A 16,473-nucleotide genomic window follows, 5' to 3' on the forward strand; every position below is an offset into this window, starting at 1 on the left:
TTTGTTTCGATGTGTATGCTAAATAATTTAGAGTGTGAAGCAGACACAACTCAGATTCATGCAAGAAGCACTAGCCAGGACTCTGGAATTTGAGTCCTATATCAGGTCCAGTACACCCACTTTTCAGGCAGGTACAAGGCAAGAAAGGGGCAGATACATGATATGGAATAATTTGAAGGAAGTTGCTGGTACTGTGAAAAGCCAGGACATAGGAACGAGGACTGCTACAAGTGGAAGAGGGATCATGAGAAGACCGGAGGAGGTTGCTGATTCTGCGGGAAGCTGGGACACAAGAAGGAGGATTTTTACAAATGAAAGAGGGAGCAAAAACGGAGTAGTGCAAGGAAATCTGCAATTGTAAAAAATGTGTGCTGGAGATGTAATGAGGTGGGACACTTCAGTTCTGAGTGTTCAAAGAAGAAAAAGGAGGATAAGAAGAAGGCTGCAGAAGACCAAAAAGAAGCAGAAAACTGGTGGAGGCTGGTGTTAAGGGGCAACTGCCAGCCGGCATTTTCCACGTAGCCCCACCACCAAGAAAATGCAAGAGAACTGTGACTGACAGCGTGCAGATAGATGGAAGAATAGACGGCAAGAGGTGTTCCTTGGCGACTGATTCGGCCTCAGAGCAGCCTTGCGTGAGTCCTGATGTGCTGCATCATCAGTATCTGCCCGAGTCATCAGAACAATTGTGTGGCATGAGTGGGCACTGCACACAACTGAGAGGACCCTTGGATGTCCGGATTGAAGTGGCAAGGCAATTAAGAGGCCACGCTTCCAGTCTACGTAGCCAAGATGGAGGATCCTTGCCTTCTTGGTCTGGAATATCTGATGTCCATGGGATGTGAGCTGGACTTCTGCTCCATGAAGCTGAAGTTCGAGGAAAGTCTGTTCCCATCACATTAGTGAGACATACCAATTCTGGTGATGAGGTGAGGGTGCTCCGCACTACAGTGATAACCCCTAAGATCAGAACTGTTGCTCCAGTGCAAGGACAGTGGCTCTTTTGACAGCTGTCTAGGGGTAGAGGAGCCTGATGTATGGTGCAAAATGAAGGCTGGTGTGATGGTGGGGAGAACTTTGGTGGAAACAGGTGTAGGTGAAGTGTCGGTTGTGATGACCAATTCTCCCGTGAGCCACAGATCAACAAGGGAGAAGTTGTGGGAGTGTGCCAGGTGGTGGAGCCTGAGTAGCATCAATGGAGTGAAGTCAAAGAAGATGGGAATCTGCCAGACCACTTAGAAGACTTGTTTGCAAGGAGTTGCAGTACCTGGATGACTCACAAGTGCTGCAGTTAAGGCAACTGCAAGTGATCTTTGCTGATGTCTTTTCCAACGGAGACCAAGACCGGCGATGCACAGTTCTGGTAGAGCATTGTTTTGACGCCGGGGATCACCGCCCGATTAAACAACCAGCTTGGAGGATGACGCCAGCTCATTGGTTAGAAATGGAGAAGGTCATGGAGAATCTTCAAAGTCAGGGAGTGACAGAAAAGTCCATCAGTCCTTGGGCATCAGCAGTTGTTCTGGTAAGGAAGAAGGATGGCTCTGTAAGGTGCTGTGTGAATTATTGAGTATTTATTGAAGTGACAGTAAAGGATACGTACCCCTTACCAAGAACTGATGACACGCTGGCTGCTCTGTCTGGTTCCAGGTGGTTCCCCTTCCTAGACATGAAAGCAGGATATCATTAGGTCACAGTTGCAGAAAAGAAGAAGGAGAAAACACCCTTTTCTTATGGACGGGGTTTATGGCAGTTCATAGTGATGCCATCTGGCCTATGTAATGCCTCAGCTATGTTTGAGCATCTCATTGAAAGTACTGGAAGGCCTGCACTGGCAGACAGTTCTCATCCATCTTGAAGATGTAATTGTGTTTGGACATACTTTCGACCAGGAATTAGAGAGGCTATCAGAGGTGTTCAACAGGATTCGAGCAGCACACCTCAAGCAGAACTCAAAGAGTGCTACTTGTTTCAGAAGGAAGTGAAGTACCCGGGACACGTAGGCAAGGGCGACATCAGTACTGATCTGGAGAAGGTGGCAGCTGAGAAAAATTGTCCGGTTCCACCTTAGGTGAAGGAACTATGGAGTTTCCTGGGCTTGTGTACCTACTGTCGGTGTTTTGTCAAGGACTTTGCAAGGATAGCTGCACATCTTCACAAGTCGATGGGGAAGAGGCAGAAGTATGAGTGGACTACAGTGACTCAGAAGGTCTTTGATGAACTCGAGCATTTGTTGGCAAGCTCTCCTGTGTTGAAGTACCGGTATCCAGACAAGTCAGCCATTCATCCTGGACTGTGACGTTAGTGACCAAGGTATTGGTGGAGTCCTGTTGCAGAAGAAGGACGACAAAGATTATGTGGTGGCGTATTACAGCAAGAAGCTCAGTCCACCAGAGCGGAACTACTGTGTGACGCATATGGAACTCTTGGCAGTGATGAAGAGCCTTGATTTCTTCCATCTTTACTTGTATGGGTCTTCCTTCATCATCAGGACAGACCATGCAGCACTGAAGTGGCTGAAGACATTAAAGAATCTGGCATGGGAAGCTGGACCAGCACAACTATAAGGTGCAGCACCATCCTGGGTGGGTACATGGCAATGCTGACAGCCTGAGTCATTGACCTTGTGACCCAGATTGCAAGCAGGATAATATGAAAGATTGTAGCAAGATATGCAGCCGTACTGTAGTGACAGGGCCAGCATCAGATGAAGAAGACCTGAAGAGGATGCAGATGGAGGATGCAGATTTACAACCAGTGCTAGAGTGGCTGCAGCGGAATGCAGTGCGACCATCTTGGGAAGAGGTTTCCAGGTTCAGCCCTGTGACTAAGAGCTACTGGAGTCAATGGTACCTTCTTCGTTTGAACAAAGGACTACTAGAACGTCAGTGGGATACATGCGATGGCTTCAACAAGTATTGGCAACTGGTGGTTCTGAAGAAAATGAGGTCTGAGATCTTGGATGAGTCCCAAAACCAGATCACCGGTCGGCACTTGGGAGTGAAGAAAACTCTAAGTCGGTTGCGACAGAGGCTCATCTGGTCTGGCATGAGGAAGGATGTTGAAGAATGGTGTCAGGCCTGTGACGTATGCTGTGCCAAGAAGGGACAGCTGTACCAAATGGGTGCACCGATGGAAAGAGTCGCGGTGGACATTGCTGGACCTCTGCCCCTCGCTGAAAGAGGAAACCGGTATATATGCATCGCCATGGATTACTTCACAAAGTGGCCAGAAGCCTATGCCGTCCCTGATCAGGAAGCAGCAACTGTTGCTCAGGTGTTAGTTGACCAGTTCTTCTGTAGTTTTGTGATGCCACAAGAGTTACACTCAGACCAGGGTAGAAACTTCAAGTCTGGTGTGTTCCATGAGTACTGCAAGTTACTGGGGATCAGGAAGACCAGGACGACCACATTAAGGCCAGAGTCAGATGAGATGTTGGAGAAATTCAATTAGACCTGGGACATAAACTGGCCAAATACTGTGTAGAGGGGCAGAGGGAATGGGACCAGAAGTTACTTGCACTGCTGATGGCATATCGGTCTGTATTCTGTAAGTCTACCAGCTACACCCCTGTAAAACAGATGTTGGGTCACAAGTTACACTTACGGTATCAACTGATCTGTTAATGGGAAGACCATTTGGTGAGGAGCTGCCTACTGACACCTCAAGCTATGTGAAGCATCTTCAGGAAACAGTGGCTGAGGTACATTTTCAGGTTCGAGAAGCTCTGAAGTTTTCAGGCAAAGTGATAAGTATGATAAGTGAGGTGAGCTTCAAGAATGGTGACAAAGTCTGGCTATACAATCCTCGGTGGAAGAGGAGACAGTCACAAAGCTGCAGGGTCCATGGGATGGGCCCTACATTGTGCTGAACCGCTTGTCTGACATAACGTACCGGATCTGGGGAGGCAGGAATCTTGCCCAAAGGTGGTACACGTGAATTGTTTGTGGCAGTACCATGGCCCAGGATGGTACAGCTGGGACGTCTCTGAGGAATTGTGTTCACCCCCAGCCGAGGATGTTGAGAAGGACTAAAGCACTGAAGTACAGGAGGATGGTGACAGTTTCCCAAGGGAAGTGAATCAGGAAGAGTATCAAGACCTGTCAGCAGGAGTGGACTGTGTGGAGGAGCAGGGATGTTGTCGGAAGCGGCATAGGAGAAGACCTGATAAGTTGAAGGATTATTTTGTGTATACAGTAATTAAATGTTCCAATAGGATTATTGATCATGTTTGTAAGTACTGTGTAGTTCTGTCGGAACAACAAAAGGACTGAGGAGGTGGTGGTGTTGAGGAGCGGGATTTGCTAGTTAGAAAAGCAACATACCCTAGGGTGGGAAAGGTCTGGATGATGATGATGATGATGATGAAAGTATTGGAAGGTTCTCAGTACTTCTTGTATTTTTCTGTTCCGATAGAGTTGCCAGTTAACCTGCTGTTTGTGAGTGGAGGTATTTTGTAGTATGCATTTAATTTTAAGCTCTTTTTCTCATGTTTTATGTCTATCTATCTATCTATCTACTGCCAGACGCCATAATCCCGTAAGGGGTGACCATTTGACTTTGAGTTATTTGTTTTACGGGGAGGGGCACTAACCCTCCACCAACCCACTTGCTGACACGTAGGGAGCACATATGATTTGGTTATATGGTTACCACCCAGCGTTGTAAATGGTTTCTTGGCTTACAGGAAACCATTTGGCTTGTCACTCAATGTAAAGCCACCTGTAAAGGAAAGAAAAACAATAAGAAGTGACAGGAAAGGTGGGAGAAATAGGAAGAGAGGGGGACAGGCACAAAATGAATGATAAAGGCTAAGGAAAAGTAGGCAGCACAACATCAAGTGAGTGGATGATAGTCGCCACCACCTACCACCATGTTTTATGTGATTGTTAAATTATGTAATTTTATTTCAGTGTGTACGCTAAATAATTTGGAGTGTAACTTAGTGAGAAAATCTGGGGTATTTTGCATAAGTATAACTGTACCTAAATTGCAAGAACTATAGTATATTAGCACATAGTTCTCCATGTGTGATCAACTTAACTACATGGCATGATATAAGGAGTGTCACAGCTTGAGTACTGGAAAGCTAAAATGAAAAGGGATACCGGTATCATCCGAAATGAAGTAACAAATAATTTAGTCTTTGGACTTCTGTTTTGTTATGATGCTACTACTCCATAATTTAATGATTTGGGTTACAGTATCAAAATAAAAAAGACAAATTTGTCTGATCTGATCTTTATTTTTGAGTATTTCAAACTACATGTTGCATATATATCAGTTCAGCACTGACTATACTGTCTAGGCCCTACCTTGTTCCTCCTATGCTAAATATAATCACGACACTCTGAAATTACTCCCTACCACTTCATATCTCATACAAGACTACATCATCCAGATATATAACAAAGTACACAAACTAGAGACTCTCTAAAAATAGCACATAATTTTCTAGTGAATAATTTCAGCATCTAGTCGTCTTTTCTTATCATGTACAAAATGATTTACTATTTTTGTCAAAATTCACAAGATAACCATTGTCTCCAATAACAGTATTAGACAAAAACATAATATTGCTTTGCTTAATTCAAAATATGTTTGCATAATGGGCAGGCCCTTAGGCACTCAAGCTGGGCCAACAAGAAGGGGCAGGGATGGCTGGGGTGTGGGTTGACAGAAGCAAACCCTGGTCAGCTGCTGACACCCACCCAATGTCTTCCCCACCCCTGCCTTCAGCCAAGGCTCTACCTCACCAGGTGGGTGGTTCCGTGGCACGCACATGCGAGTACAGTAGTGGAAAAAACAAATGCCTATCACAGGAGGCAACTCTCTGACCTCAATATACTATGTGCCAAATACTCCAATGTGCAATGTTAACTTGTGCATAGCAGAGGGAGCTCATTCTTTCCAAGTCACAAGGATTAAATAAAATTTTGCACTTTTATCTGCTTTTTATATAAGCAGAGGAATGTTTAATACCTGGCCATGTAACACCTTCAAGGTGTTCAGTCAGAACCATTAAGAAAATAATGTTATCCCATTCATGCATTCATATTGGCATCATCTAAGTATTTAGATTATTCAGACTGAGACTTATAAAACTACTGCCACAAATTAAGGGAAAATTTTATCTTGAAGGTAATGCTTACAAATTAATGTGATTGATATTGCTGGTGGAAGTAGTTTCACAGAAACATCAGTCTGTGACTGGAGTCTGGCATCAGCTTATCATACAAGAGGTTGGGGATCAGGGTTGCAAAATAAAATAAAGGTGGAGCTCAAAGGGCAGGGTATTAGATGGGGAGAGGAACCTGTGTAGGCGAGGAACTTGGGTTGCGACATGGCTGCTCCGGCTCTGGTGAGACCGGGCTCTGGTAGGAATGGGTTGGAATCTGTTCCCGTGTACAGGCCGCCCGTGTGGCCGACCAGACCCACGCAAACAGAGTACCGCCCACGTCACCACTACACTCCCACCCTTACAAACCTCAGTAATGTTGTTTGTTGGGTGGCAGGTGAAGTGGGCAGTGGGGGTGGCTGAGGGAAATTAGAGAAACTGCAGTATAAGAGATTGGATTTCTCTGCCATCTTCCCTTTAGAGCTATGTAACATCTGCTGAAGCCCCCTACATACCTGAATGTGTTTTGTCAGTGAAGAAACTGACATGGTCTAATGTTGCAACACAGTTCTAGTCATTCAATACAGCTACCCTACAATAAAATTTTGGCAAGCCTAACAGATAGTGAAAATGTATTGTGGAAATGACAAGCCTCATATACTGCAGAATCTCTATGGGAAACCTACTCTGGGAAGGAGGTAGAGGTGGTGGACGGAGGCTGCGCTCCCCGCCGTCAGACTAGCATTTGACACTATCACGACCACAACAGCTTTGTGCTGCTCAGACTTCCCCTGGGCACCTCACACATACACTACAACTTAATCAGTGGAAGATTTCTTATCACACTTGCATCACAATTTATTTGACTGAAGTAACCTAAGAGAACACTGACAACGCAGATGATTGTCTTAACTGCCACAACCTCTACTACATCTTATTTGATGTAGATGGGTGTAACCACTTTGAAAGCAAAGTAAATGGGACTCAGAATTCAATCACTACATTGCATACTATGACAACAGGCGTGAAGGAAGAAGCAACTACACTAATCTATCACGTGTGTGAGGGCCAGAGAATGTCTCATCATAGGACCCACAAATCGGGGAGCGGACCCTCTGCCCTGAGGCTTTGTGACTACAACGTCAAGCATGAGTCTGTCTTTAGTTCAGCAGTCTTGCCAATATATTCATTAGGTAAATTTAAGCAATACTTATGGTAAGGTATGGGAGATATGAGTACATTTCAAAACAGCCTTTAGTGACAGGCAGTGCTGGAGGGTGGTGACCTATCATAGCAAGATCATGGAATAGAGATTCCTTGGAAAGGGGGAGATAGCAACAGCTTCATTATCACAAACCATTGTTAATACTGATAATCCTTAATACAGAAAAATGCTCTTATTCTTGCTACAATTGGTCCCCAGGCACATCAACATTCATTATCACACATCACTGCCACCATCAAGGGGCTTATCATGGCACAAATACTGGCTGCAGAATGATGGCATTTCATAATTCAAAATGAATGGCAGGTGCAAAATTCAGGCACAGAGTGAAAAATGCAGAGAAAAATAATGCATCATGCTGCAGTCAAATAAACACAACTGCACCAGCACTGCCTGTCAGGAACTGCGAGGTGGCTTTGGGGTTGACAACATATGGCGAGGGATCTGGTACTCTGTTTAGGAAAAGTTTGGAAAGGTTACATAAATTTGGGTAAGTTTGGGATTACTGAGGAAACTTGGGTAGGGTCAGGAAAGGCTAAGAGTAAGGGGATAGGAAGGACTTGTAGGAGCAACTAGGAGGACGATGCTATAGGCTGCCACTCTGCCATGCGAGTAGAATAACACATCCAAGCAAAAAAGCAAATATAAGTGCAATTTCTTAATACTGTACTGTACTAGACTAACTGGAGATGAAGGGAATTCTGATTATAAAGCTGCTCCACGACAATAACTGGCTGCCATCACAAAAATTGCCCAGCATCGTCCCCCAAACTGCTGCCAATGTGTTTCCTGAGCTGCCTAAAGAGTCACGGGCTACAGGGAATGTCTTTTCTTTAATCTATCACCTGTGAGGTAGTAACTACAAATTGGGAAGCAAAAAGACTGCTGGTTCAGTACCACCTATTGCATAGGACAAATATACAGAATTTCTGAAAATAAAAATACTTCTATTAAGGAGATTACAAAAAAAGCTTCTGTAAAATAAAGAGGAACTTAATATCTACCCTGATATAGTACATATGAATATCATCTTCATTTATCACTTGTATGCACCACCAAAAATTTGTGGACTGAATTACTCTGCAGCTACCTTAATTACAGTGGCTTCAACTGCTTAGTGGAAGAATTTTGAGACCTAAATGCAGTGAAGGCAAAGCTGCAAAAATGTCTCATCAAAGGGCATTGATTCTGGATGTAGAGGCCCCTACAATGTTGTGTCACGCTGATACAAATATGGGGGCTTTCCAGTGCATACAAGGTCAGTCATCTCACAAGCAGCTGACTGGTGGCACGTTGGACGCCACCCATTAGAGAGTTACTACAGAATCCTCCTTTAAAACAATTGCACAATAGTCATCTTGGGTTTATTTAAAAAAAAAAAAAAAAAAAAAACTTCCAGTATTCAAACATTACCATCACACCATGACTCTGTGAGCGTGAAGGCCAGGAATCTCAGCCAGTGTCCCGTAGTGTTGGAAAGTAGAGACGAGGTCACTTATTCTGATTTCTAGTAAGGCAATGAATTCAAGAATGGAATTGAACTCTAGATAAATATTTCCTATCAAAAAATATACCTCTAGATGGGGTGAATAACTCTGTACAATAGTTACAACTCTAGTGCTTTATCGCTAGTTTTTCATTTCCTAAAGACTAAACAGCTAGCAGGGCTTCACAGCAATATGACATGTAGATGAGATATAAGTTGATTTTTGTACAAACTTTTGGGAGGCAAAAAACAGATCATGTACTGAATGTTCAATAATAAAAAATTAGCAGGAGAAGAAATGGGTTAGGACACAAAAGAAACACTAAGGTAATATATGCCTTATATGACAAGAATGCAACAAACAGTATACAAATGCATTAAATTTTGCATGAATTTTGAACAACCAGTACAAATATATATTATACAGAAAACAATGACCAATTCAGCACTACTTTTGAAGCAAACTGTCAGGCAAGAAAGAGAAGCCATACGAAAACTTCAAAGGGAAACGGCTAGTATGTTTAGGGAACAAACTGAAAATTCTTTGTAAGTCTAGACTGTGGGAGCAGGCATATGAGTTAAGGCCTTCACACTACACAGAGTTCCTCCATCAACCTCTGCTCAACCATGGGTATGAGATCATCACTGGGAAGATTGACACTCAAAAGGAGATGCTTCTTGACGCGTTTCTGCAACCTCTCGGCAAGTTGCGGGTAATTTCCCTCACCTGCTGGACCAAGGAGTGTCGACATGGCAGGAGGGCCAACCCGAGACCTCATAGCTGCAACGAGGCTCCCCATGTTGCCCTGCTCTGTCCCGACCCAGACATATAAGCTCCCAGTTAATGAGAGGAGCTGATAGTACAGGGTGAGATCTCCATGTTGACTGGTGAACTCCTGTAGATTTAGTCCTGGTACTGGTTGCTCCATCCTTCTGCTGACTGGTTATTGGAATCTGGGGTCTCAATAACTGAACAATATTAAGATCTGACTGGGATATACCAATTCAGCTTTAATCTGCAATTTCTGTGAACATTCAGCTTCAATCTGCAATCTCAATGAACAACTTGGGTACAACAGGGATCACCAATGGCTATTTATAAACTGGAGTCTCACATATGGGTTTACAGTCACTGATAAGATTTCAAAAGTTTAGGTTTCTCTGCCAAGGGGTACTGATTGGGATTGACTGGGAGGACACTGTGCACTTTCTTCTCAACACTTCACACTTACTACCTCTAGGTTTAAACTACTCAGCCACTTTTGACCTCCAGGCTTGTTGGAAGAGATGATATCAGTATTTACAAGGCCAAAGCATCACATCTTCACAGCCAGGCCTCTCACACAAAAAAATGTCTTATGATTCACTTTAACCTTTATTAATCAAATTGCATGCATAATACTTCACATGGCTTTCTTTTCAAAGGCAATTGTACTTTTATCCATTAAAACAGTATACTGAACAACACAGATGTTCTACAGAAGCTAAATCACTCTAAGATTTGCACATTACAAACTACACTCATATAGGCAAAGTATAGGTCTCTTGGTTCTTGTGTTTGCTTGTGTTTTATGAAGTGCAGCTTGAATGATATTTGGGAAGTTAATGACTGGAGATAGGAACTTTTGCTACTTTGGGTTTGTTGTGTCTCAGATTTCACAATCTGCTTCCTTAGCCACCTCTGAAAAACAAAAGTGGAGTAATTAACTTACATGTTTTACACAACTTTCTGTAGTGTCCCACAGCAATTCTATGGTGTACTTTCTATTTGGTTAAGATATAGCTTTTACTATTATTATTATTCTTACATTAAATGAACATTAGCTGTATATATATATATATACCTACCAGTACTCCAGCAAAGCAAACTTATGACAACTTAAAAAACACACACACACACACACACACATACACACATTCATTTGGCTATTCTGTACTGCAGCAGATAACAGTTAGGTTCGGCTCCTAAGGCTCGATATTTCATTCTGTACTGTATATAGTTTATCAACTGTCTTTACTATCATTAACACAGTCATTTACTAATAACTTAATATTTAACAGGACAGTCACATAGGTTGATAAGGGTCAGCATGTGTGGCTGTGTTCTCATCTAATTCAGTTCATGCTCCTATACTGGCAGTTAAAGACTGGCCTCATAACCATGTTTTATGAAGTTTACTTTGTGCCAGAAAATTTATCATAATTACCTTTGTGAAATCTACTACACAGCCTTTTATGTATCTAGAAGTGTTCTGAAAAAGAAAAGAAATTAATGAATATCAGCCAGTCTACTGATAAATAATGGCATGCAAAATGTACTTCTAAAATTAAAGAAAATAAAACACAGTATTTATGAGCAGAAACATGCAAAAAAATGATTCAAGGGACAGGTCAGGAGTGTAGTTATAGTTTATGTCAGGGCAGGGGGCAGGGCACCATGCTGCCACCACCACCACCACTGCCTCTGCTAGCTTTGCCGCCACCATGCAAACTCAGCTGCCAGGGACCCATGCTGTCCTCAACATGGCAACCTGGGGTGTGTTACCTTCATCGCTACTACAGGCACCCTTGCCCTCAGAGGGCCGGGCCGCTGAGAGGTCGAGGGCAGCTGAGGCCAGGCTGGTGGGGCTGCTAAGGAGAGGGGAGGGGGGTGCCTTGAGGGTAGGGGAGGTCTTCGTAGCAGGGGAGGTAATGGTGGAGGAAGGAGTTGACGCAGGCACAGCTGATAGCTGCCCAGAATTGAGGAGGGAGAGCAGGTTGATATTCATTCCTAGGCTGGCCAGAGGGGAGGAGGCCATATGTGGCTGATGATCTGCCAGGCTGTGTCCCCCCGCACTGCTGGTCACTGGTACTGACCCACCACCACCATTGGCCTGGTTGCTGGCATTCTGGTAGATGTTCTTCAATGCCTCCACATAGTAGTTGCGAGCTGCCTCTGAGTACACTGACTTCATGAGGTCTGGGTTGGTTAGCATGGTCTGCATCAGGGACTGGTTCATTGCTGCGATCATCAGTGGGTTAAGAGGGTTTAGTGGGTTTAACAAATTAAGCATGCCAGCCCCGGAGCTCTGGTGATGCTTCTGGTGTTGCTCCATCTGCTTCTGTTGATGTTCAAGCTGCTCACGTTGCTGCTTTTGTAATTTTTCCAGTTCTTTCTCCCTTAGTACCTGCAGTTCCTTCTCTCTCTGCTGTTGTAGTTCTCGTTCCCGTTCTTTCTCTGCTAACTTTCGCTCCTCATACTCTTTCATGTCTTTAATGTATCTTTGGCGGTCCTGTTCAGAGAGCTCAACAAACTTCTGCTTCTCTTGATCACCCATATTCCTCCATAATTCGCCTGCTCTCTTACCAAAATCTGCAAACTGTGGAAATTCTTTCCCTTCCTCCATTAACTTTCGCTTGAAGTATGCACAAAAATGCATGAATGGTGTACATGCCTTTTTGGGCATGTCTGGTTGTCTTCGCCTCTTCTTCTTGCGCCTGCGTGTGGGCCCAGGCATAGCTACAGCTTGAGGTGCAAGGCGGGCAGCTGAAGGCCCTTGCATAAGTGCCTCATAGGACCGCATCATGTTACCATTCTGGCGTGCCTGTGCGGCGGCAGCCAGGCTGCCCAAGCCACCCAGACCCCCATGGCACCCCCCAAGAGCCCCGGCGCTCCCACTGGCCAGCAGCTTGAGCAGGTCCGTCTGTGATGGGGCACCACTCGTCCCATTCTCTCCACTGTAACAGCCAGAATAACAACTAACAGCCACTGCATACATCACCCTCACCTTGTGTACTCACCCACACTAACGTGGCCTCACTAGTCACAATACACCCAACCTCCCATAACTGATCTTAACTGATATTGAGCTAATGTGAACCCCTCTAGTAATACACCTAAGCTATGGCCACACAGGCACCAGCCACTCCGTACTCACCAATATGTGTAGTGTAGTTCAGTGCAGAAGAGTGAATTATATACAAATAGTGCAAAATACCAAATATGGTGGAAACATGGAAAATATCATGATGCTAAGCTTATCACAAGCTTGTGCCTACAATGGAAAATATCTCCATTCCTAAACCCTTGCAAGGGACACTGAAATAAGAAGTAAACATGGCATGTTCAAAGCAAGATGAAACATTAATATTTGGTTAAAAAAAAAAAAAAAGCAATCAAACTGATGTAATTGAAGGTACAAATTTTATGAGAAATCCTGACCCATCCCCGAAGATGTAACTTTTGATTATGCTGTTAGGAACTCACACAGCAATGCTCAAAGAGGTCAATTAAAAAATTTTAAGATAAAACCAGAGAAAATGTTAAAGTTATTAGTGGAATCCAAAAGAAAAAAAAAATAATAACATATATGAGCCAAAGAAGCTACAAACCCTTTTGCAAAAAACACACCGTGCATCAAATGTCAGTAAACAGAGCAGTCAAAACATCTGGCCAAATATGGTAAAATACGGAGCACTGGATAAACCATTTCTCAGTCGCAACTTCAGGCTTGAAAGGCAATGCACTGGCAGGGAGTAAAAATATTATGTTTCCAATTTATGCCAAGTATTAAAATGGTTGACCCAGGCAACAAAAAATGGGAAAGACAAGAAATTCCCTTCCATGGTGCATAAAAAAAAGTATATATATATATAAATATATATATAATGTAAAAAAGTCAAGTTTACAGAAAGTGATCAAGTCAGGTTCTCTCAGACAGCCAATTACATACCAGTTATCTCTGGCAACCTGTTCCTTGGCACATGAAGGAAAACAAACGCATCAGGTAAATGGTGAAAGAGGGAATGAGCAGTGTTTGTCATGAATCATATCACAGCACATAAACAATATTATTTTCTCATAATTTCCAGCAGTAATTAGCAGTGGCATGGATATTCTCATCATCATATTTCATTTTTTCAGCAACAGGAATCTCTAGGCTCTACCAAAAAGAGTATTTTATTTATGGAAAAGATTAATAACAATGATTAAGGAATACTTAGTGGACTAATGCAACCATGGAGCAACGATACACTATACTTCTGCTCTCTGAATTCATCATTATTTAGATTATGGTAAAGTATTGTGGATAAAGTTTAATGGCGCACACTATTCCAAGTATACCAGAATTGCTTACAGAGTATAGTATAACAAGAGCTGAGCTGCCTGAACACTGATTTTAGCTATATAAATTACTGTAACTTGATAATATAAAACACTTACCCATTGACGGCCTTTCCCAACTTCTCAACGACCAACTCATCCATGTATGTTCATATGCCAGGGTGGTGGGGCCTGTAGTACCTGTAAGGTAAATTGGGCAGTTAGATAAGGATGTATCATCATCAACATATTTCAGACTTTTTATTTCTAACCAAAGGATACTGTAGGATGGGATCCACAGATGAAGTACAGTACAATTAAATGGTGGTAGGTGATGGCAACCATCATCCACTCACCTGATGTAGTGCTGCCTACTTCTTCCTTCATCCTGTTTATTCTTTTTCTGTGTGTGCCCTCCTCTCTTCCTGTTTCTCCCATCTTTCCTGTCACAGTTTATTAATCTTCTTTCCTTACCAGGTGGCTTTACATTGAATGGCAAGCCTAATGGTTTCCTGTAAGCCATGAAACCCTTTAAAATCCTGAGTGGTAACCATATAACCAACCTGTACATGTTCCTTACGTGGCAACAAGTGGGTTGGTGGAGGGATAGTGCCCCTCCCCTTAAAAGAATTAACTCAACGACAAATGGCCACCCCTTAAGGGATTACAGCACCTGGCTATACTGTAGACAGATAGACAGAAGTACAGTTACCCAGCATATAAAATTGTTAATACAAGGGAGTCAAATGCAGTACTAGTGCTGCATCTATGGTTATGTACAGAAATCATCAGCACTGCTATGTCAACCACAATCATATCAATAGAACTATTCAGATTCTATGAACGTACAACCTCTAGGGCTTGAAAGAAGCAATATGGACTGGCAGTTACTGTTACAAGTTATCATTAAGCAGACTGAATACATTTAATGTTACTAGGGTACTGTTGTAATAATGTTGACACTTGTTGGTGTGGTACCGGTAGCTATTAAGCAATACTGAACTTGTTAAGATGCAACAGGTATACAAATAAGCAGTGTTTAAAATTACTTAGGAAATGAGAACACATGTTAATTTACAATAATGTACAAACAGCTATCACTGATGACAACATCTACCACAAGGTAATATCTAGCCATGTTAGGACAAATCTAAAGTACCTGTATAATTATAATATTGTACACTCTGTACTGAGAGGATAATCACAACAGTTATCCTCTATCATACATGTGTTTAAAATGCATGGCCATATGGTAACACAGTATAGGCCTAACACTTTTTACATAGCTTTGGCACTACAGTATATATATATATATATATATATATATAATCAAAACACACAGTGGAAGTAAAAACACTCCTGTGGCAAAACTGTGAGAGAAGTGTGTGTCCGGGTAACAGAGAATAACCTTTCCCACAATTACCGTACTGGTGATCACAAGCACCTCCCCACCCCTTGCTCTGTCACTGTCACACCTCTATTGTCACAGCACACCCACCACTGTGCACCAAGCCAATCAGCAACTTATATCATGTTATCATCCAACCAAGCCTGCCATTACACAGGAAATGCAACACCAGTAGCTGACACCGAATTGTCTCTCATAAAACAATATGAATGCATACCCACTGACCAACAGTATATACCATAAGAGTTTGTTTTTGGATTTTATAGCAGAATATCACATTTTTTTCCTTCTATGCTGTGGATAAACTGTCTTACCACGATGGGCATACATCATGAGTGACAGTTCTTTCCAAAATTAGATACATAAAATACAACAGTTACTGCTTAAGTTAGGAAAGATATTCACTAAAGATAAAAAAGACACTGAAGAATTTAAAAAGCAAATACTATACTGTATTGTAACAGAGACAGCACGACTGACGGTGTGTAACTTACGAGTATAGTACATGTGACACTGAAGAGAACTAAATGAGTTGGGGAATTTGTGTGTGGCAAAGAACTAGAAGATCTGAGTTTTTGTTTGTTAGACTGCTAGATGAGTTGGGATGTTTATGTGTGGCAGAGAACCAGAAATACTGAGGTGTTTATGTGTTTAAGAGAACTAGCTGAGTTGGGGAATAGCCTATGTGTGGTAGGGAACAAGCACAGTTGAGTAGTTTGTATGTGTTATAGAATTAAAGTACTGGTAGTTGAAATGAGGAATATGTATGGCAGATAAATAGCTGAGTTGAGGAGTAAGTGTGATGGAGAACTAGCTGTGCTGAGCAGTAGGTAATATGTGGAGGAGAACTAACAGAGGAGTATGTGTGGTGGGGACTAGCTTGGTTCCCGCTCTAATAATCTGGTTCCTTTTATGCATCCCACCCCTGCCACTTCACAGAACAAAGCACACATTGCTGGCCCTCCCTACCCACTGCCCGGACCCTGGGAACACTGATCACAATCACTACACCAAGTGGTCTGGTTGTTTAAGCAGGAGAAAGTGGGCTGGTGGTGACACATGATCAAGGTTAGAGCAGGAATAGAGTATTGATCTGATGCAAGACTTATGTCAATGTCTGCCACATACACCATTGTCACAAACAGAAATGAGT

At 42.8% G+C, this 16,473-nt stretch overlaps 1 protein-coding gene across 5 annotated transcripts in view; it reads right to left on the minus strand.

Moving 5' to 3' along the window:
• Positions 1–9,390: 9,390 nt before the first annotated feature.
• The window catches only part of LOC145414266 (uncharacterized), a 147,585-nt gene continuing 140,502 nt past the window's right edge, over positions 9,391–16,473 (minus strand). For 3 of the 5 annotated variants that reach the window (XM_080283867.1, XM_080283868.1, XM_080283869.1), the window contains 3 exons: positions 14,033–14,113; positions 11,375–12,546; positions 9,391–10,510 (listed from right to left, as the gene is read on the minus strand). In XM_080283867.1, coding sequence (XP_080139993.1) covers positions 10,479–10,510; positions 11,375–12,546; positions 14,033–14,076 — 1,248 coding nt within the window. In that variant the 5' untranslated portion in view covers positions 14,077–14,113 and the 3' untranslated portion in view covers positions 9,391–10,478. Of the gene's footprint in view, positions 10,511–11,036; positions 11,082–11,374; positions 12,547–14,032; positions 14,114–16,473 lie in introns of all 5 variants that reach the window. The other 2 variants (XM_080283870.1, XR_013899836.1) reach the window with 2 other exon arrangements.

The sequence above is a fragment of the Coenobita brevimanus genome, chromosome 98 (genome assembly GCF_032717465.1).
Source record: "Coenobita brevimanus isolate Jiangsu-jjx chromosome 98, ASM3271746v2, whole genome shotgun sequence".
Taxonomy (NCBI): Eukaryota; Metazoa; Arthropoda; class Malacostraca; order Decapoda; family Coenobitidae; genus Coenobita; species Coenobita brevimanus.